The following is a 22,062-nucleotide window of genomic DNA, read 5'->3' on the forward strand; positions in this document are numbered from 1 at the left end:
TAATACATTTATATATACAGTGTCAAAGAAACCTGTCTTTGAGTGAAGATTTAAGGTGACAGGAAATATAAATAAATGCAGCTTGAATCTTTACTGAAGCTCAGTATTTGAAACAGTTTATTCGCTGCTGTAATAATTAATGATTGAAATAATAACTTTAATATTGGCCATATTATATTTACATTACCAAAGTAAGATGACTTTAGTCTCATGAACAACATTAAGTAATTGTTATTTACTAGCTAATCTTAAAATGACTGTTCAGTACAGAAATGAAGCCCAATAATCATGTTTTACAGTCCTGTGGTCTCAGCCTCAGATACTTATCAAATCAAAGTTTGAGGAGTTTATCAATAAAATTACCGAACTATAACATTTTTGTTTTAAATACACAGAAATTCTCACTTTCCTGAATTTTTAAAACATTTTCCTAAATCAGCAAAACTGACAGTGAGCTTTTATATGTGATCCTGGTTAATCAGATGAAAAAGTCAGTAACAACACATCTTTTTGTTTTTGACAGGTTTATAGAAAAGAAGAGAAAATACACAACATCATAAACACATTGTTTATCTGGTGTGATGACTTGTAATGGACAAGTGATGTTTTGCAACACTTTTTTCAAGTAGTTTAAAGAAGATGCAAGAAGGGAAAGAAATCAACAGCACTTGGATCATGTGTTGACTATTTATATGGCACAAGTCTTTAAGTAAGGGAAGAGGGTAACAGGAAGTATATTATAAACAGTATGCTACAAAATCTTGTACTAACAAAGATCACATAAACCTGAGAAATATTGTAGGTAAAGCAAGGCAGAGTTTAGTACTGGGAGTATTTGAACTAAAAGCACTGCGTTAACTATTAAAAAGAAGAACCCCCCATCCCCCTTTATCTTCACATTTCTAACTTATTTCCTTAAAATATTACGTTTCTACAAAATGTACATTCTGTCGCTGATATTCATGGTTAAACCCATAAAACTGTACACATCTGTTTTCATTGCTAACAGTGATTGTAATGGTCGAAAGTGACAACACTGAGGTCGGACCGATGAGCTTAAATGACACGACTGATAAAAATATTAAGTCAAACTTAACAAAGAAAGCCCTTAGAAATGTCCGATTTGCACTTCCTAAACATTCCCATCCGTTGAAATTGATAAACCCTCAACTGGCGTGTGCTTGGGATGCAGACGGTTTGGAGACCACCGAGAATGCCTTGCAGCAGGAGCTGATTCTGCCAGACACTCGTGGGAAACATCAGAATATAACATAATCGCCTTGACGCCGACAAAGTTCAAGGCAAAGAAAGCTCGTGTGAAAGAAGTGGAATGGGTTCATATTCTTCAGGCAGGCAGATAAACCGCTATACATGATAAAAAATAAAATAAAAATAGCATTCAAACCCTGTGGAGGAATATCTGATGGATCTTTTTCTCGGTATACCAACCCTTCCTTATCGATTTAACAATAACAATTGATATAAGAAGAAACATTCACCATCTTTGGGGGATCCAAAACCAGGATCAAAAGATTTCTCCTCCATTTTAAAAAAAAAAAAAAAAAAAAAAAAGAAAGAAAATGTGCGCACATGTGCAATGTAAACACTACGGGGATTATTTTCCTTTGGGATTTCAGAGTCAGCATGTCTATGAGAGCCGAACAGCTTTTTGTTCACTGATGAGGGGATGAGGTAATGTGTCAGCAATGCACGGCACACTTTCTCCACTCGCAAAGTCGGGATGACGTTGTAACATCCATCCGCTCCCTCCAGGTGGAGTCTGGAGTAACATGTAACCCCTGTGTGCCCCATGAGTCAGTATGCAAACGCCGGCTCTCTCGGGGCTTATTGCTCGTGGGTTCTGCCGGGATCTCGTAGTTACAGTTTGCCTTGTTTCAGCCTCTCTATGTGATGGCAGAGCTTCAGTGCGGGCCCCAGTTTCAGACCCATATACTTCATGATCATGTCGCTCCGCAGGAGCATCAGAGCTTTGCCATCAATCTCCTGTGGAAACAGACACCGGGACTTGTATTAGAAAAACAGAAACACTGTCATTAGCTTAAATAACCATGCAGTAATTTAAAAAAATATATATAATTCCAATTGAAAACAAATATTTTGGGGGTCTTCAGCAGTGAGTTAGGCCCCAGTTGTGGGGTTTTTATGCTGAAAGTGCATCTCGCTGCTCTGCCTCCAACCCAGAAAGTCTGCTGGGTGCACAGTGTGTTAGATAAAGACCCAGGTGACACTGCCTTCACAATCAGACACAATATCTGTCAAAGGTTTTAATAAATGAATAGGAGAGTGTGCCCAAACCTTTCACTTTATCAGATTGTTGTAACAGCTGGAGTAAAATGAGGTTCATAACTGAACATAACCATGACCATCTTTTCACAGGTAAAACGATGGAAACCTCGAGGCTTATTCTAGATCTTGTTAAATTAAGGCCATCTTTATCATCTTAGCCTGAGCTGCCTTAAATAGAGTGTTTGCAAAGTTTCCTTTCAGATTTAGATCACAGACGATAGAAAACGGGCTTATTGCCGCCATCTGTGGGTAGTTGAAGATGTGCGATTGAATGAAACTGGAGAAGAAGGAGAAAAAGCAATGAAATTACAGACTTCCTTTCAAGATGGTTCTCCACAAACGAGCTCCAGAGTAAAAATGAATACAAACAATGAAAATCGGATAAATTTTTCATTAACTTACATGTTTTCTGAAGAGCTCAGCATGAGGTGCCAAAGCTGTGGGGTCGGCGTCCCTGACGAACTGCATCACCTCTTCGATGGACCAGGAGGAGGGGTTTTTGCTGGGGAACTGCAGACTCTCCCTCTCAGACGCCAGAGCCTCGGGACCTGTGGTGGAGCTGGCAGCTGCACAAAACATTGAAATGGAATTAATTTCTTCTCATGTTCAAACTCCAGTAGCAAATTACAGAGTGACTGGCAGGTTACGTTCATCTGGAACTCTCATGTCTGATTTCCATCTCAGAAAGCTGGAGCTGCCCCACTGACACAACGATCCAAGACAGCGGCAGTTTTAATCTGTAGCTACTGTTGTTTATTTGTAACTCACAAATATTAAATAAGCTATCCACAAACTGCTGATCAGGCTCCATTCATCAAAAGAAAAACCTTTTATGTGGTATTGCTAGTGATGCACAAATGACCATAATAAGAATCAAATCCTCTGAGCCTCCTAGTTGATGAACCGTTGGTAACAAGTTGTTGTGTTTATTATGTTGGCCAAAACATGCTGGGGTCATGCACAGCTGGAGCTTCAACCTCGTACAACAGCTCACAGTCTGCTAATGTGAAAAAAAACAAAACAACAACAACAACAACAACAAAAAAAACCCCAAAACAAACTATTTGGAGGTCAAAGTGAGAGAAACAAAAATAAGCATGTTTTATTTTCATGCCTGTTTTGTCTGTGATAGTTTCCCCTATTTACTCATTTGGTATAGTAACTTCATTAACACATGGATCACTTAGGATCTGACTTTAACTTCATCAGTGGGGACTACCCATCACGCACTGCTCGCCACTATGGTGAAGTTCATGTCTGAACCATTGGAGAACAGCTGATTACAACTTTATAAGTACATGATTCATTTATGATTTATGTAGATTTGCAGCAGAGCACCTTTTATATTGTGTTATTTAAAAGTCTTTTGAAAACACAGGTGTATCTGACACACACAAGCTCTCTCTCTACCTTCGACTCTTCTGAGGGGTTGTGTGGAGCTCATTTCTGCAGGGTTAGATGAAAGGCGGCGCATCGGTGTGCTGCTGCTGCTGTGATGGTAGAGGCTGCTGGCCTGGGAGTGGTACTCCGAGAAACTCCGCATAGTCTGGGGTCGCGGGGTCATGGAGTTGGAGGCGGAGTCCATGTAGCGCTGCTCCTTTATTAAGCCATTCTCTTCATGGGGCAGAGTCTCTGCTGGAAAGAGAAACAACATGCACAACTTTAAAATGTCATTTTAGACAGAAAGAACACACACAGAATTGTGAATTTGCAGATCAGCGTCTGTAAAAGTAATCCCTGTGAGTCAAAAGCTCAGGGTTCAGAGACGTCTAAACGTCCACAGTTTTTTCTACTTTTGGCTCAGTATGAGGTCATACAGTGGATCTCTTTTATATGGTCATCTTAGGCGCACAGATCTGGCTGCACAGTCATTGCGCGCACTGCTTGCTTAATTTTGTTTCTCTACACGTTTTAAGATGCCGCAGACACGTCCAGACGCCTTCCTGACCGCTCCGCAGGTCACATTTCATTGCGTGTTGTACTTGTATAACTATGCACGTGACAAATAAACAATCTTCAAAGTTCAACGCACAAATCGTAGCAAAAACCTAATCAGGGGGGTTAGCCTTGACCGTTGAGGGGCAGCCAATCAGAGGAAAGTTTGCCTCAATCCTTTATCACCCACATATCACCGGCTGCCTGTACCCATTTTGTCATTTTGGTTGTAAAACTAATTTTTCAGGAATTAATGGAATTTTCTTTCTAGCCCAAAATGGCCGAGTTAAAGTAATGTGAAGCACAGATGGTAAGATCAGTGTTGCCAACTTAGTGACTTTGTCGCTATATTTAGCGAGTTTTCAGACCCCCTTAGTGACTTCTTTTCTAAAAAGAGACTAGCGACAAATCTGGCGACTTTCTCTGGTGTTATTGGAGACTTATTTATGACGGCTTTTTGACGTGAAAGTGCGTATCGCTCTTACTCTCAACAAGCAGCGGTGCTGCGGTGGGAACCTCGCCCGTGCCAAAGCGCTTACGGGCGGAGGATAGTCCTCCCCCAGCTGCTATCAGGGCAGGAGATGTTCACACCTATGCGTCCAAGCGGCAAATGAATCGCGCATGAGCGAAGCCGCAGCTCTCGCACTGACTGTAACGGAGTCAGTTCTTCTTTTACTGTTATGATGTTTTGTGGATCACAAGGTTTAAAACTACTTATAAACACACAAACACACACAGTAACTCCACTAGAGTGCCTATTTCGGGTCACTTTTTTCTTGGTCCAAGCCCGGATAAAGGAGGAGGATTGGAATTGTGACATTACAAAAAAAAAAAAAAGAAGCAATAATTGGTAAAAGAAATTTTATTTATAGTTCTAAAATCTTTCGAAATGCATTTAGGACGTTTTTTTTACTCACTTTATGTCTTTTCCACGATGTTATTTCTCTCTCCTACAACATAGGTTACAATTACATTAGCATGACCAATTATGCAAATTAGGCGATGACATAATTTAGCGATTTCTAGCGACTTTTAGGACAGCCAATAGCGATTTTCCTTACTGAGGAGTTGGCAACACTGGGTAAGATCGAGGTGGAGCTGATTTTTCTGATTGCGTTCAGACAGTAGTAGCTTGCGAGTGCTATGCACTACCACAATACACTCTATTTCTGTAAAGCTCGTCTTCTCTTCTTTCCAAAACCATTTGAATTTTCTCTTTATCATATTTTTCTCTTTAACGGTGACTGAGTAACGATCAATTAACAAGTGTTTGTGAAATGGGCCCACTGACAGCAAAGTATTCTAGCTGGGTTCAAGAATATAAATAAAGAAGTGGAAATGAGGATAATAGCCCCCTCCCGTAAGCTGAAACAAGCCCAAACAGGCACTCCTAACCACATTAATATCTTAGCAGGCTCTAATTAAACACTGAGATTATGACTGTTTTCCTGGGCTTTGCACTCTTTATCTGCTTTTAATGAGGAAGTGTACTGTGCAGCAGTAACAGAGCTAACAACAGCAGAGCTATGGGTCACAATAGAGTGAAGCTACAGTGCTGATGTATTCAGATTCAGGCAGTGAGGACAGTGATTCAGTAACGTCACTTTACTGGGATGATTTCTAATTGTTTGTGCACTGAAGACTTCCCAGTCTGGGAACACTGGGACAGCTAAGTGAGCTCAACCAGCTCTGTTTGACAGGACCAGAATCACGCAAAGCTAGCCTAGCAGAGACCAAGAATAAGCATACAGAGTCAAAAATGTGTGCTTACCGATTACAAAAAACATAAAAAAATATTTTATACAAGGTTGCGTTTTTCCACAAATTAAGGTTTCTGAATAATTTTAATTGGCTGCCATTTTCAAAAATAACTACATTACATCCTGATGTCAGCTGGTTATGACGTCACTCTGGTGTCAAAGGGCATTTTAATGAAAAAACTGATTTAGGTGTGAACTTGAAAATGAAATCAGCTTGAGGCGTTGCCCACCATCACACAAATCTGATATCATGAAAACTGAACAGTAGACTGCTAACAAACAGACAAACGTAACAGATTACATAATCCCGCTCTTCGGGATAAGATCCGTAAGGAAAGCTGTACCTTCTGAAGGATGAGCTTCAGCACGTAAATGTTTAGGAGACAGCGGCGCTGCATACGGTGGAGAGACTCCAGAGAGACTTCGTTTACTCCCTCTTGCCAGTGATGGCGCGTCCATCACCTCTTCTTTCACTGAAACACAGAAACTCACTTTAACTCACACCAGTGGTTTGTGTATAAATTACACCACCACACAAGCTCAAATATCAGTAAAAAGATGACTGTGTGGCTTCTGAGATGTCTTTAGTTCTCAGTTTGATTGCGCTGTCAGATTTTATCTACAGCCTAGTTGCACAATCTGGATCTAACAAGACACCTGCCATTTTTATTCCAAGAGTGTCGTCACTCCACTAGCCTACATGCTTCATTGCCTGATCAGATTCTTTCACACAATCCTAACAAACACTCTTAGTCCATCTGTTTGAGATCCATCTTTTGAAGAGGGCCAAATTTCTCTCAGGAGGGATCTTTGGGTTCCAAGAGCCTCTTTAGCTTTCTTGGAACCATGTTAGTGTTAGCCAGCTCCTCCCAACAGATGACGCACTCGAACTAACGGCTGTTGGCATCCCCACTCCAGCTGAAACCACACAACCGGTTACTACTGACTGTTAGTCAATCGTTAGGTGGTAGGTCCTCTGCACTGGTAGATAGTTGTGGTTTGAGCCACACAAGAAAGCAATCAGGATTTTCCCCCAATTTTTTAATCTCACTGCAGTCAGTCAGCAGCTTAATCTTAGACCTCAACTACTGTATGTGCAAAAACTACAGGACCACACAGGACAGAATCTATATTTCATGTTCTTTACACAGGTGAAATAAATCCCAGAGCACTACATCTGTGGCTGTAGGATTCTTTGAGATGCTCTCACCTTTCTGTGACAGGAACAGAAACTTACACCACCTTCATTTAGATGTGCTAAGAGTTTGTCCGTCACGTTCCACTTTTTTCAACAATGGCGAATTCAAAATTCCACATTTCATTTTATATCTGAGAAAGTTTAAAGATAATCACACAGAACTCTCGCTTTTTTTAATGGATGTGTGGAGTTTCTTCTTCCAGATTATTGCAACATTTTTCTTTGTGGTGCAAATGAGACGTTACTCTTGCGTTACTGCTGGTTTAAAATGCAGCAGTCTGGTTTCTTACTGGTTTTAGTAGTAAGGCAGGGCAGGGATAGCTCAGTAGGTAGAGTGGCGGCCCCATGATCGGAAGGTCGGGGGTTCGATTCCCCTGAACAGCTACCCTGAGGTACCCCTGAGCAAGGTACCGTCCCCACACACTGCTCCCCGGGCGCCCAATGGCTGCCCACTGCTTCACTAAGTGAATGGGTTAAATGCAGAGAGGGATTTTCCCCACGGGGACCAATAAAGTACACCTTCTTCTTCTTAGTATTCCATCACCCTGATCCTGGCTTCTCTACCTTTCTCTAGACAGCAGAAACGTTGACCCCATATTGTTGCCCGTTCGTAGCATTAGATCATCAGGTTAGGTCTTCCTGCTGCTTCCAAAGTCCAGGATTAAATACGAAGATGATCAACCTTTTGCATTAGAAGCCCTTGATTGTTGAACAACCTGCCTGAGGGGGATGTGGCCCACTGACATCCCTTCTTTTACTAAACTTCCTTTTATGTAACATCTTCTTCTTATCATCCTCCATCACTTCATATCATTTTGTAATGTCCTTGAAAGTTTCACTTCTGAAAATTTCCTTGGGTATATTTTCTGTTATAGCTGATGGAGTTTTGTCTTTATATTTTTCCTCTGTTCTAAATTTTTCATTTTAAACTGGATTTGTTTGCCCTTGTGTCTCTTTTTATTTGAATTTACCATCCTTGTTTTGCTGGTTTGTCAAAGTATTCTGTAAAAGCAATTTGTAAACAGTGCTATTAAAAATAAAAAGTTGCAGGCTTTACCTGATTTCTTCCTCTCGTAAGCCGAGTAGTGGCTGAACGGCTGGCTGCTGAACAGGTTGTCGCACTGCAGATGACGACACATGGTCTCCAGGAAGCGCAGTACAAAGGAAGCACTGGAAGCTGACGGTAGCCTGACCACACGGACTCCACCATCTGTTCTCACTGTGGTGATGAGAACATGTTTTAGTATTCTATCAATCATCATGCACGGCTGCCTAAGGTGACAATAACAGAACAACTTTATACCTTTGACGACCTCCCCTCCGCCCGAGTCATTCTGCAGAGCGCTGAGCAGGACTTTAGGCTGGTATGCACAGTCTATACATGACTGGACGACCTGCTGGAGCACAGAGTTCACTGGACCTGGTCCAAAGTGGTCAGGTAGATGCTGCATCTGCTTCCTGTCCAGGTGGGGTCCGCAGTTTCCGTGCTTATTAACGTACACACACACTGAAACAACGCAGACACACTGAACTAATCAGACATTCAAATGAGAGCTTTCATTCTGTGCACCAGTAGAGCCGTTAGCGTTTACCTGTCGAAACCACTGAGTTTAGGTTGGCAGGACTTTCCTGTGGCACCTGGATGCTCGGCAGCTGTGTGGAGCCTTGGATCATTTTGGGCTTTCTCTGAAAAACAGATGTTTATAAACAATTTAACAATAAGGAATGTTAAAGTAAAGCTAATTCTTAGTTCTGGGTGTATATGTGTGCTAGGGCAGTAATTATAACCTTGATTAAAGAATTAAAAAAAAAAGTTATGAGGGTAGTGTCTGCATTATGGCTGTAAGTCTGACAAAAATGGTTAAATGTCTTAGATACATGCCCTCCTTTGCAGTGTTTACATCTTTCAGAGCCACGTTTGAAAATCCTGCTCTCACTGAAATAAACTGGGTAGAAAAGTGCACCACTGTGAGTGAAAAGGGGGTGCACCTGATGCATTACACAATAAAACATTAAAGTGATGACATGCTGCTGTAAGCTTTAAGCTCGGTTAAAGCAATGCTCAGTGTTTAAAGGTTTCACAGTGTGGACACATTACAGGCAGATTCTGAAGAGCTTTGTTTTCTTTTTATGGAAGCATACTTCCACCTTTCCAGGCTCTCATTACAAATCAAAATGTAATCTGCAAACAATCATAGTCCAAGGAGCCAATCACAACTGCAGTTGCATTTGGTCCATTTTACAGAAATCATAATCACCACAGTTACCAGCTCAGCACACAGACCTGGAAAAACTGAAGCAATTTTGATGTGTAACTTTGTCAGGACACGCAGTTTAAAAGAACATTGGGGTTTTTCATGAAATTATTCAAAGATGTAAATAATGCCCTACAACATCAACTGCTTGCTGTTTAACCACATTGTTTGGAAAATAGGAAACAAAACTCCCCGATACTGTTGTTGGGTAGTACTGTTTTCTTGAGCTTGTTGCCTAGAAAAAAAAAGGAATTTTTGCCACATTTTCAGTGTCGTTTTCATTTCAGGACTGCTGCGGTTGTACGGCAGTTTTCCCAGTTGTTGCATCTATTTTGTGCCTGTGAAAATGAAGCCATTATTGGCGTTCATTGATGATTGTGGACAATCGCTTTCTCATTCCAACATGGATACATTGACTGGATTTCAGTCGAGCATATAACGCTGGTAAGTCCCTCAATCAGAAGATGTTTTGGACTGTGATAAACGGTTTTAGAATCTTCAGGGTCAGAAAAGTGAAAAAAGCAACAATTTGAACATTTCGGATCATTGTCCATAGTTCTGGCATGAAGCATGTTTTAGTTAGTATGATTCAGATATAATGATAATGACAAAGCCCAAAAACAAAAAGGATTTAGTGATAGTTGAACTGACGTAGCTTGTGTATTAATTTTGTGCTAATCAAGCATGTTTTCCTAAACTAGAAGATGATACCTTTCAAATTGAATTGTCATACATGAGTTTTTGCCCACTAATTGTTCTCTTATAGGCTTTTGTATTTGGGTGTGCTGTAAAAGGGAAAATTTAATAAAAATGTGTGGCTGATAACAGATTAAACAGTCAAAGCTGGGCCTCACCTTGCTTCCCGGTTTGGGTCCTCTCTTCTTGTGAACTCGGGGTACCAGCTGTGTGTTTTCAGGTACAGACCCATTTTGGGCCGCGGCTGCCTCGGCCACCGCTTTGAGGAGAGCGATGGTCTCGCTTTTGGGCCGACGGCCTCTGACCCCCTTCCTGACCGGCAAAGGGGGCAGAGGATTGGGGAGTCTGTAGGGGGACTGCATGGATCGCCGACTCGGTTTAGAGGGCGACGAGGGAAGAATCTGCAGGTGCTTCGGCAGAGTAACTGCAAGAAAAACAAATGGAGTCAATGAAAATATGTCCTTGGAATAAAACGTGCATAAAAATGTAAAAATAGGATATTAAAAAAACAAAACGAAAGCAAAACAGATGACATGCAGGTCATGCATATGGACAGGGTTGTCAAAGGGTGTCCCTCAGGTCCCTCGGGTCAGCGCTCAAACACTACAAAAATACCTTACTGCTGCCTCCAGTACCCTCTGGACCCTGAACTGGCTCCCAGTCAAATAAATAGGAACTCATGCTGAATGTTTTTTCTTAATTTAAAAACTAAATAAATTTAAAAAAAAAAATATTCTGGGTGCCAGCCTAGGATAGGATAGCATAATGTTACTGAAAATGACACAGGGAGCGCCCCAAATCAAAATAATATTGTGTATCATTCGAACAGAAGCCAGTTTTAAACAAAGTGTTTTTGGATCCATACAAAAAATTTCACCAAGTGAAAGTTTCATGAAATGCTGTAATCTTTGCAGTTTTTGTGTTTCTCTAACCAACAGCACAGACAACAGCTAATAAGCTACAAAGCCAGAATGACCAGTTCACAGGTTTTGGTGGGTGTTTATATGTGCAGTGATTTCTGTTTCCCTTCTTCTAAACTCTCAACATACTGGAAAAAACAAAACAAACAAAAAAAAAACTACCACATACCCACACAAAGCAACAGCCCATGTATCCAACAAGTAAATACTTGTGTTTGTGTGTGTGCTAAAGAATACCTAACAATAGCAACGTGCAGAGAAACAAGTGATAAAAATGCTTTTCAAGGTTCTACACAGACCAAATAGTGGTAGGGAAAGACTTTTTCCAGCTTTTAAAGTAGTCTCGGGGCTCATGTATGACACAGAAAACTAAAGAGGGCTTTAAGTCTTTCATCTGTTCTGTGGTTAATAATCTTATCCACTATATAAGGAGTGCTGGTGCAGTAGAGACTACACTGAGCAGCTTTTATGTAAACATATATTCTTCCATGTAAACAGGTACGTAGTGAAGAATATAAATCCCATTCCTCCTCCTCTTTCCTGCTGCTGCTTTCCTCCCTTCCCACTTGTAATTCTGTCCGTTTCATCCCAGCCACCCTAACAGACACGCACACAAACGTAACAGGCCTCCATACTGATCTGCAGCTTCACACACAATACACCGCTCGTCTCCTACGACTGTTGGCTCGGGGCTTCTGACGCTCTCAGAAGCGTCAGAAGCCCCGAGCCTGCGGCTAAGTTCTCATTTCTGAACTTAGCTGCAGTCTACAAAGAGGACCACGTCAAAAAGTAGACATTAAGATGATATAGCAGCGCCGTAGAAAGGAAATCGATCCAGATTGAGCATGTTGTGTGTGAAGCAACAAACTCACAATCAGAGGCAGTGCAGGACTACCGGTCTACTTCTTATTAATCCAACTGTAAAAACAATGGCTGTGGAGCATTTCCTGTCACCAGCTCTGCATGTTGAAGTCAGGAATGAGGGAAACTGAGGACTTGTTGACAGGCAAGTCATCCCAGATAATCCTCCTTTCTAACTTAAATATTTGCCACAATTTACAAAACGACCTTCATGTTTCATGTTTTATTTAATATGAGCTAAAACCAGCAGCTGACACCAGAAAGTTATCAGGAAAGTTCCCTGCAGTCACAGATTGACCACTTTCTACAGCCAGAGGAGTTACAGCCTGCTGGCCATTGGAGAAAGTGCAGGTTTTAGGCGTTGGCCAGAAGCTCCGTAATAAATGGGAGCATGCAGATTGTTCAATGGTTCTTTAAAAATTAAAATAATTATTTAAAACAGCTTGTAGACAAAAAGTCAGTTTAGTTTTTGTAAATACAGTCTCAATTTCAAAGCATTTTAACTGTTCTTACACTGAAGCCAGTTTTATCCATTAACTATCACTGCATGCCGATAGGACGGTTAAGGACTGTGGTGGTTGAAGAAGTGTGAAGATATGTGTGAATGTGTGTGTGAATGGGTGAATGACTGAATGTAGTGTAAAGCGCTTTGGGGTCCTTAGGGACTGAGTAAAGCACTATACAAATGCAGGCCATTTACCATATCTTACACCTATCAAAATCCACCCAAAAAATCCACAAACAAAAGCTGTTGGTGCTATGGTTAGCTACAACTTCACAGCATCCCATTAATTCTGGGTGATTTCATAACATTCGCCTATGACACACACAATACACCCCCACCACCCACACACACCCACCCACAAAAAAAGAAGGACATTTCTGTGCTTTATCTGCTTGTACTCTAGCTAAACTCTGACTTTCCACTTTAATGCCATATGGATTCATTTATAAAGCCTTCCGAGAGTTTAGTGAAGAAATACCCACCGCCTTTGTTTAACAACACAACTGAATAACCACCAAAACCACCAACCCAGCCTAAGATGGCCATAATCACAACCACACAACTGAAATAACAACGGTAAAATGGTAATATTCATCCACTCTCCTCAACCAACATATAAATCAAGTATACCGCTTTGAGGTTTGAGCCTTTCAGCATTACTGCCACATATAGTTGCCACACTTACAGTTTGATTATTTTTTGCATTAATTCCCTTTACTTTTTCTTTTCAGTTACCAATCTGCTGCTCCCTTGTTGAGGGTGGAGCTGTTAATAAGAGGACCAAACCATCCTCTGCAACAGCATGGGGCCAATGGACTTTTTTTGCATGAAATTTAGTGAGTGTTCCTATAGTTTAACCCCTTTTTGTTTAGAATGGTTTGCTCTGCTACTTTATAGTTTGTTTATTTACGTTCTTGTTTTGTACATTTTTAGGTCTATACCTATTTCATATTCTTGTGTACTTCTGATATATATTTTTATTTTCTTGGGTTAAATAAAACCCTTTCTTCACACTCGCCAAATCTGAGCATTAGTTAGGTAGTTTTTGGGTCAAGGCGCGGTGACTGAGTGGGTGAGTTCTGTGGAAGTCTACAGAGAAATCATCAGCCCTGAGCTCTGTAAACACTTTCCTGATGAGTTCATGGGCTCATTTATTTTGTTTCACATTGAATAAAACATTAGGTTCATTTTGTAAAATTACAGTTATTTTAACAGTTAGAAAAGCAAAATAGTTAATCTTGTCTGACAAATCATTAGCCAATCGGCATGTAGTTTTTTTCTTGTCACATTTCAAAAAACCAAGATGGCAATGATGAAAACGCTCATCTCTATGTTTAATGACGGGACTGCACTAATTAACAGGTGAGATCACAGTGGCTCACATCCATCTTTTATAGTGTTTATGGGGACAGCACAGTGAGAACTGCTTGTCTAGCTCAGCTAGTTTGATGGAAAATCTGCTTGGGAGTGTAGTGGGTTAAGCATTTGCCTAACAAGCAAAAGATCCCTGGTTCAATCCTGGAAGAAAGTAGGATTGGGATTGCATTAGGAAGGTCACCAAATCAAACATGTGGAGCAATGCCTTATGAATAAGCAAGCAGCCAAAAGTAGCTGCTTCTTCACTTATGAGTCATTGATCTGGGAAGTTCATCTCACATATATCCGGCAAGCAGCACATTCTGAACAATTTGTACATGTTTCATAGTTTTATTTTTACTGTGCTGTGGTGAGGCAACAGTTAAGAAAGATAGCAAGTTCATTCAATATCCAGCTCTTCTGCCAGTGCAGCGATCAGCTGCAGACATTCCTCTTGAATTGAGTGTAAGGTTGCCACGTATGGAGACAATTTGATACAGTATGCATTGTGAAGATTGTATATATAGACTGAAAAAGTAAACTTAAGGAACTTCACATGAAGACATGAAACCTATGGGTGGATGTATTCCAGTTTGAGGGAAATACAAATTATCCAATTTTCCAGACAGAAATGGTAAAATGGAGGGTTACTGGAAGATTACATTTTCCAGTAATAAAATGGGAATGTTTGCAGCTGTGCTTTTTAAGCAGTACACCTGTGACTGTGTCCTCTGATTGGTTGGTCCCTGTCACTTGGTGTCACTTGGTGGTTTATATTTTTTCTTTCCTCTCATCTCTCAGAGAGAGGTGGAAGAAGTGTAAAAGACCTTTATATAACTGCTAAGAGCCATAATATCACTCACTGAAATCCATATTAAAATCTATATTCATGCACATATCCAAATCTGTTATTCTTCTAAAATATGTGCATTTATATGTAATGTAATCACACATACAGAGGCAAACCTCAAGCCTTTTCTACTGTGTGCTCAGCACCTGTTAAAAATTACCCTGTGTATATTTTCCTCTGTCAGACTAAGCAACAAGACAACATGATTAATGTTAATTGCGTTTATATTTATCTAACTGTGGGTGTAATTTCCGGGCTGGTGTGTGGGGGAGAGGAGGAGTGTGCTGCAACTAAATGAGCATGAATGAAAGATTGATTACAAACAATAGCATCTGCCTCAAACCGCATTATTTACAGCAGTGAGGAATGCGCGGATGTCTGCTGCCCCCTACAGTCGAAGACTTACCACTGTTGCCGGGTGGCTGAAGGCTGTGCTTAGTGAGGGAGCACCAGCCTACCGGGAAGATGTCTCGGGAGTCGTACTTGCACCAGTAGTCAAAGGCGCCCCGCCAACCGTCAAACATGATGAAGACCTCATCGCCCTTCACTTCTCCAATTGTGGCGGGGCAGATGAGGTACGGGTTCTTCTTGTCCACCGCCTCCAGCTTCATGCCTGGCTTAAAGCTATTCTGAGGGGGTCTTGGTGGTTCCTGGAAATAAAGGCAACGTCCTCATTCGTCATTGCAGCAGCTTTTAAATACTTTATACTTTTTTAAAAGTTTTACAGAGGTAATACAAACCTTTTTAAAGGCTGTTACTGGTGCCATCTCTGCTCCATTTAAGGTTCTCAGCAGAAACATGGGCCAAGAGGAGGCATTCATCCGAAATCCTGAAATGACAGGAATTTAGGCTTAAAACCAAGTTGAACTAATGCAGAAGACAGAAGTTACTGTTATTAGTAGACCTTGTTATTTAGTCAGTGCTGCTTGTTAGGCAGCATTATGGTATGTTCACATCAAAATTCCACACAATCCATCCATCCATACAAATGTTTAGACCTTTCTGCAACCCCTAAATATTTTCCCCGAACAGTCAACGGAAGCACTTCAATGATAGCTGGAAAAAATAACATATTTCCAGAACATACCAGAAAGTCCGAAGATTTCACCCACTTTTCTCCGAGCTCGCTCATTTTCTACTGTCTAAAAGCGAAATTGAATCAAGCAACTCTTGTTCTCCACTTTGTTGCCATCAGTCGAGTCAGCAGCTTGTGGGCTGACAGGCTTTTAAACACAGCAACAAAAGAGTTTGTCTGCATTTTAAATCACGCATTTGAATCATGTTAACTTGTATCTTTGATCTACAGATAGATTATGTATCGAGTGTTTATTAAAATAGACTTTTTTAAAAATACTGTGACGTAAGGCCCTCGTTGTGGGAAGTTTGTTTATTAGGTTTCAGGCGACTCTAAATGCTCAGCATCAGTTTTTTCTACTCTTTAATACTGATGATGTAAATGAGACAGGATATTCCTAAAATAGTCAATTTAGGCACACAGCTCTGTTGCTAAAAAATCTTCTGTTTGTGATGGGTAGCTAAACAGAATACGCACTAAAACAGCTTGTTTCAGACAAAAGATAAACTGGGGGTCTGCACAGAGGCCCAATATGAGCTAAATAAAGATGTACAATATGATGAAAGCAATCCTGTCACCATGTATTTCTATTTTAAAAATATTCCAAACATAATTCTTCACATGTCTGACATTGTCTTGACTTCAGGTTGTAACAAAGTCAAAATAATGATGACATGGGAGTTAAGTCTTCCTTATTGAATAATTTGCAGCTCATGTTGTGTGTATTGTTACTAAAGATAAAATCAAAACCTTGTATGTGCTTCTTTCCAATCCTTACCCAGCGGCGGCTGCAGCATATCTCCATTCTTCTCACAGGTGCCGATAGGCTGGATATCAGAGGAGTCGACTAGTCTCCAGAAGTCATTGCTGTTATCACTGCCGTCCAGACGGAGGCGCAGACGGACCCCAGTAATACCCATCACTGTGGCAATGCAAACTGAGGTGGAGTTGCGTGGGTCGTGAGCTTCAAGCTTCATTCCCACCTTGAAGTCATTGGTAGGTGGGACTCTAACCTGAAGATAACAGAAAAATGTCACGAGTGTGGTTGCTGTAATCACAGCAAACAAACATGTTTTTGAACTCTTTATACAGTCTAACAAAAGCTGTCCCAGTACACCCAGTATGAGGTGTTGGGAGCATAAAAAACAAGTATCCAAATGAAGAGAATTTACTGAATCACTGTCCCTAACTGCCTGAATCCAAATACATCAGCACGGAAACCTCACTCAGTGGTGATCCCACAGCTTTGTTACTAGCTCTGCTGTGATTCACAGTACACTTCCTTGTTAAAACCACATAAAAAGGGTGCAAAACCCACACAAACAATCACAATCGAGGGCTTGTCTAGACCTGTATTTGCTTAGATTCTTAGATTCTACTAAAGTAGCTCTGAATGATTTACAATTCAAAATAATCCTTATTTATCTTACACTAGCCTATCTTACACTTGGTGCAGGCCCTCTGTTTGTCCTGTCTGAAACAATTGATCTGATTGGCAGGTCTAAGCAGCATGTAACTGGGACTGCTGCACTCACACTCAGACAGCTGCGTACCAGTCCAGAGTTCATGCATGAAAACAGTCTTTCAGCCCTTCATCAGACCGTTGAAACATTTAGTCAGTGCACCATTGATGTGACCCAGCTGATTAACATCGGCCAAAGCCATTTATAAACTTCATCTTATTTCCCGATTCCAGTGTCACTCAACGAGGCGATATCCCTTACATTTACATTTTCCTCTAAGACACTGGGTCTATATTCATGCAAATGGACCTCGGCAAATGTTTCACTAGACTAGCTGGGGCTCACTTCCTCCAAGGCTGAAAACTGCAGGTCCAGGTTACTCTGGAATGTTTTCTTGAGAACAACTCCAGAATGATCACAGTTTTTGTTATTTCAAATAAATACATTTGTCAGTAATCCTGCTAACACACAAACCAAACCAGTCACATGACCATGACTTTGGTAGCATTTATAAACTCAGGAGGACATACCTGACGAAAACAGGTTGCTGGTGCTGGTATCGATGATGTTTCCTTGAGATATTCTTCCCAGCTAAAAGCATCTAAAGAGAAACAACGAGAAAGCGATGTGAGAAAGTGAAAGTGTATTTCATCTATTAAATATATCAATTATTAAATATTACAGAAATGAATATCCGTGTGCAAAAGCTTGAAATAAAACTGTTTATCAGTGTGTGAAATGTGACATTATACCATGATTTTAGTCCATCTATACAAGCCACACAACTGAGCTTCTCATTTCTTAAAACACTGAGAACAAAATCTCAATAATGACAAGAAATGAAGAACATCTCTTGTGGATGTTTAGCAGTATGTGATACAAACAAACCTCTCTCTGTTGCAATGGCTTGTCATTAAAAGCTCATGAGGAAGTTACATAAAACAACTATAATCCTGCTCTGATTACATAAATACCTATTAGAGTGCATCTTGTGTTTCATCAACTTCATCATGTCTGAGAGTTAAACATGAGAATGAAGTGAATCCTTTCACAATTTAAAAAAAAAACTTGAAGGGGTCATACCTGATTTCTCTTTTTTGGCTTCTTTCTGATCTAAAAATTACAAAGACAACAACAAAAGAAATTTAGAAACATTTTAAACCCCTATATCTTACTTCAGGCAATGTAGGCATTACAATACATTGTCCTTATAAATGTAACTTATATTACAAGCTTTAAATTACAGTCTGAACACAGAACATATTCATAATTATGGAATGTAATAGAGTATAGGCACCCTCTGTTAATTATAGCCATTTTATAAACAAAAAAAGTTAATTTTTCTAGGATAAGTGAAGCCCCGATTAATAGAACTGGTTAGAATATGAATTTAGTCACAATATGGGTGGTTTTCCTTTTTGGCTCAAGCCAAAACTTGTTTGGGTGGGCGCCACATACCCTACAATCTGTGTAACAAACATTTACAAACATCTGAGGGAAACTACTACCAGTTTTTTTTTACATTATGAAAAAAACCCCATTTTTTTCCATTTTGTATAAGCACAAGTACCAGCTTCCTCAAACAAATGAAAGGTCCTTGCCTTTTAGCGGCGTTTTCCCCATGGTGACAGATGACCAATGTGGCACTTTTATGGTGATGAACAAGGTGCCAGATGATCAACCGACTTGTTTCCGTATTCTCTGAAAGTTTGTCCTGAAAACACAAAAATGGATCATTTGGGACAGAAACAAGACAGAAACGCCTTAAAAATATTGAAATAACAACAAGGCAATTTGTCCAAAGCAGAACATCCAACTCCAGGGAGTGTTCGAGCTGAAAATTCCAATTGTGAATTTAGGAATTCCAGCTTCCCACTTCAAATGTTACATAGCATAAGACTCAAAGAGAGGAATAAAAGATGTGCAATTTAGCAAATGAGAAACTGGGATGGACAACTAAAGCCTGACTTATTATACTCCTTCTACATCTATTTGCGCAGGTATTTGGCTACAGAGAGTGAAGTATTATGGGTATTTAAGAAATGCAGACGACTGCCTGCAGACCTCTAAAAAAAACGAATAGAGAAAAAAAAAAACGATGCACCAAACTAGTATCTGGACTGAATATCTGGCAAATATGACATCTTTGTTTTGTGTTAACTTCATCGAGAAGAAGCTAACACAGCATGGAAGAACGGTCAGGTTTGGGGGTCAGGTTTTTACTGTTTGGGAATGGTCCCAGTCTTCCTCAGTGTCGGAGTACCAGGTTATTTATTGATCACAGATAAGATATTTGGTATCAGCAGATATCAACATCTATGGTAGTGATATCAGAAAATGAAAATCTTAATTGGTACATCCGTTACAGCAGAATGAAAGAAAACAAAAAAAACAAACATGAATCCTCCTGATCCTCGAAGCGGTAACGCCACCATTATCAACATGAAGTGACAGATCCATGTTGGAGTGAGTGAAGGTATTCAGCCATGAAATCAGGGCAATGCAACAGGTAGAGCCCACATGGCACGTATTTCACCTAATGCCTTCTTAAATCTCTACCATCCAATCTAAATTTCTGTGCACCTCAGGTTTGTTGCAGCAGCCTTTTTTGGTGCCGTGATGTTCCCTCTCACTCTCTTACATGATTAGCATATCGATAAATGGTTGTTACTTCTGCTTGATCCATCAGAGATTTCCCCTAATTTGCATAATTTCCAACTGGCTGTAGGGAACTGAAAGGGAATGTTACCTGTTAAGTACAATATGTATTTTAGTACTGAGCAGTTATTAATAATATCCCTGTGCACCTTTAAGGCTGAGACAGACTGGAGGGTGAGACCTTTTCTTTCAGTGCATATTAACTTTAATTATCTTGACCCTTTTTTTACTGCAGCTACTCTGTGGGCACTGACTGTAACAGTATTTGTGAACTGACACAATAAAAGGTTGAACAGCTTTTGTTCTGAGGTTTCGAGAGTCTGTCTCTGTCTATATTAACCATCCCTGTGTTATTCTTTTAGAGAACTAATGTGCAGATGTTAATTCCAGCTGTTCCTCAGTCTGCTGAAATAATCACAGCAGCTGCTGCTTATGGGTTGGAACAAATTAAACTTCTAAATATTAGCGTTTAGTTCATTATGCTCCTTTTTATGTGAGATCATTTACAATTGTTTACATCTACAGTCATCTCAGAGAGAGAGGAGATGCCAGCATCTGAATAGGGACTCAAATCAGCAGACCTTAAGTTACTAATCAGCTCAACTGACATTTAGCATTTAATATGCTAAAAAACCAGTTGATTCTGAGGAGGTCAGGCATGAGCTTATAGTTTTAAAGGAATAGTGGAGATGTCCCTAAAAATAGCCCACATAGTAAAAGTATGAAGATAGGCAAAGGATACTGTGGTTAGCAAAACGGAAATCAACCTTTTTTCGTAAAGTAAAAAACCATGAGAACCTCTTTCGCGTACAGTATTGTGGTTTTCCAGTAATGGGTCACTCCCACGGAGACAGGAAGCCTCGTACAAGGTGGGTTTTTTTCATGAGGTTCAGCTACAACCGGGCCTGTGGTGGGACAGCCCATACGACACAGTCTGCAACTTTGTGTACATTCCCTCAGTTTCATTCCCAAAACATCTGTAGAATGTAACTAACTCCACCACCAGGAGTCCCGTAAGTTAGTGAGTTTGGTATAAAGAAAGCACAACAGCTGTTCTAGGTCAGCAAATAAAAGCTGCGTGCCCTCCCCTCAAATTTACAGTAGAAACACGGTCTCAGTCATTGAGGTAATATTAGCCACGCTGAATTGCCTATTATAATGACGCTAATAACGCCCCGCCTATGAGCTAAATTAACGTTACATCGACCCAAGAGGTTATTATTCACAACACCTACATTTATAACCTCATAATTACCTACAGCCAGAACTACATTTTCTAATTTTTACTCTCAAATCAGCTGGTTATGTCGCCTCACCCACCAGCCTTTTAATGTTAACTTGGATTGTAACAGCTAGCGAGGCTACATGTCGAGGCAGGAAGGTATAATTTAATTAATTTATCATAACGCCGAGTTTTAAAGTGTTCCATATATGATGTATATATGATATATGATGCATCTCTGCTCTCTGTTGTGTAACATTAACGGTTTCAGGTAATAGTCTAGGCCCAATGTTGACAACTGGAACTGCTTGTATGTTAGCTACCGCTGCTGGCTAATAACTAGGTTGGCTAACCTTAGCGTTAACCCTCTGAGAACAGTTTCTTCCACAGTATCGGAGAGAATCGCACGTAGGCAGGATTGAGAAGCTTCCACGGATAATTTCCCCAACCTCCAACTCATTCATTCTGAAGTATTAACTTACAAGTGCCTTCTTTTTTCGACTGAAGATCCACTTTTTTTCTATTCGTCAGCTGCCATTTTTTCACGAATGTAGTGTATCCTTACACGTACGTAATATATGCCAAAGATTGTGCTGAAAGGAGAGTACAGCTACGACACGGGGACTGACTGCAGGAGGAGTAGTTCAATGGCCAATGAATTCGCTTGCTGCTCACAGTAGTAGCCAATCAGGAAAAGACTCAAATAATTTGTCCAATAAGAATCCGGACTGCATTGGCTGTAGTTTCAGCTTCAAAAAACTTGTATGAGTGATCCACTTCAGCGTTCCTTCCTCTTTACAGGGTCTTTCTCCTGTGTCCCCCACCTGTGCTTCAAAACTGAAAAACTGTAAACATGTAAGAAAACGCCTCGAATAAACAATGTAAGATAAGTGGTCTGGTCTTTAAATACGTAAGGCCAAAACTACAGAACAGAAAATAGTAAAAAGAAAAATAATTAATGCAAAATGCTAAATTCGTATTATAATATAATATAATATAAT

The 22,062-nt window shown here is 40.3% G+C and overlaps 1 protein-coding gene across 4 annotated transcripts; it reads right to left on the reverse strand.

The window, feature by feature from the left end:
* Positions 1–507: 507 nt before the first annotated feature.
* On the reverse strand, positions 508–21,680 carry LOC146641272 (sex comb on midleg-like protein 2). Of its 4 annotated transcripts, none has more exons than XM_085398180.1 (15): positions 21,544–21,680; positions 18,783–18,895; positions 18,265–18,294; positions 17,712–17,782; positions 16,497–16,731; positions 15,384–15,472; positions 15,050–15,293; positions 10,310–10,575; positions 8,793–8,886; positions 8,504–8,707; positions 8,258–8,419; positions 6,347–6,475; positions 3,718–3,939; positions 2,710–2,873; positions 508–2,004 (listed from the first exon to the last, which is right to left on the reverse strand). In XM_085398180.1, the coding sequence occupies exons 2-15, from the start codon at positions 18,802–18,804 to the stop codon at positions 1,879–1,881; spliced, it is 2,058 nt and encodes a 685-aa protein (XP_085254306.1). In that variant the 5' UTR covers positions 18,805–18,895; positions 21,544–21,680; the 3' UTR covers positions 508–1,878. The 4 variants fall into 4 exon arrangements, with proteins under 4 accessions (XP_085254306.1, XP_085254304.1, XP_085254305.1 ...); XM_085398178.1 differs by having other exon boundaries at positions 3,718–3,942; XM_085398179.1 differs by lacking the exon at positions 21,544–21,680 and adding an exon at positions 21,415–21,543 and having other exon boundaries at positions 3,718–3,942.
* Between the last annotated feature and the right edge of the window lie 382 nt (positions 21,681–22,062).

The sequence above is a fragment of the Rhamphochromis longiceps genome, linkage group LG23, assembly GCF_057381845.1.
Source record: "Rhamphochromis longiceps isolate RC_006_pf linkage group LG23, R_longiceps_female_GT1.1, whole genome shotgun sequence".
Taxonomy (NCBI): Eukaryota; Metazoa; Chordata; class Actinopteri; order Cichliformes; family Cichlidae; genus Rhamphochromis; species Rhamphochromis longiceps.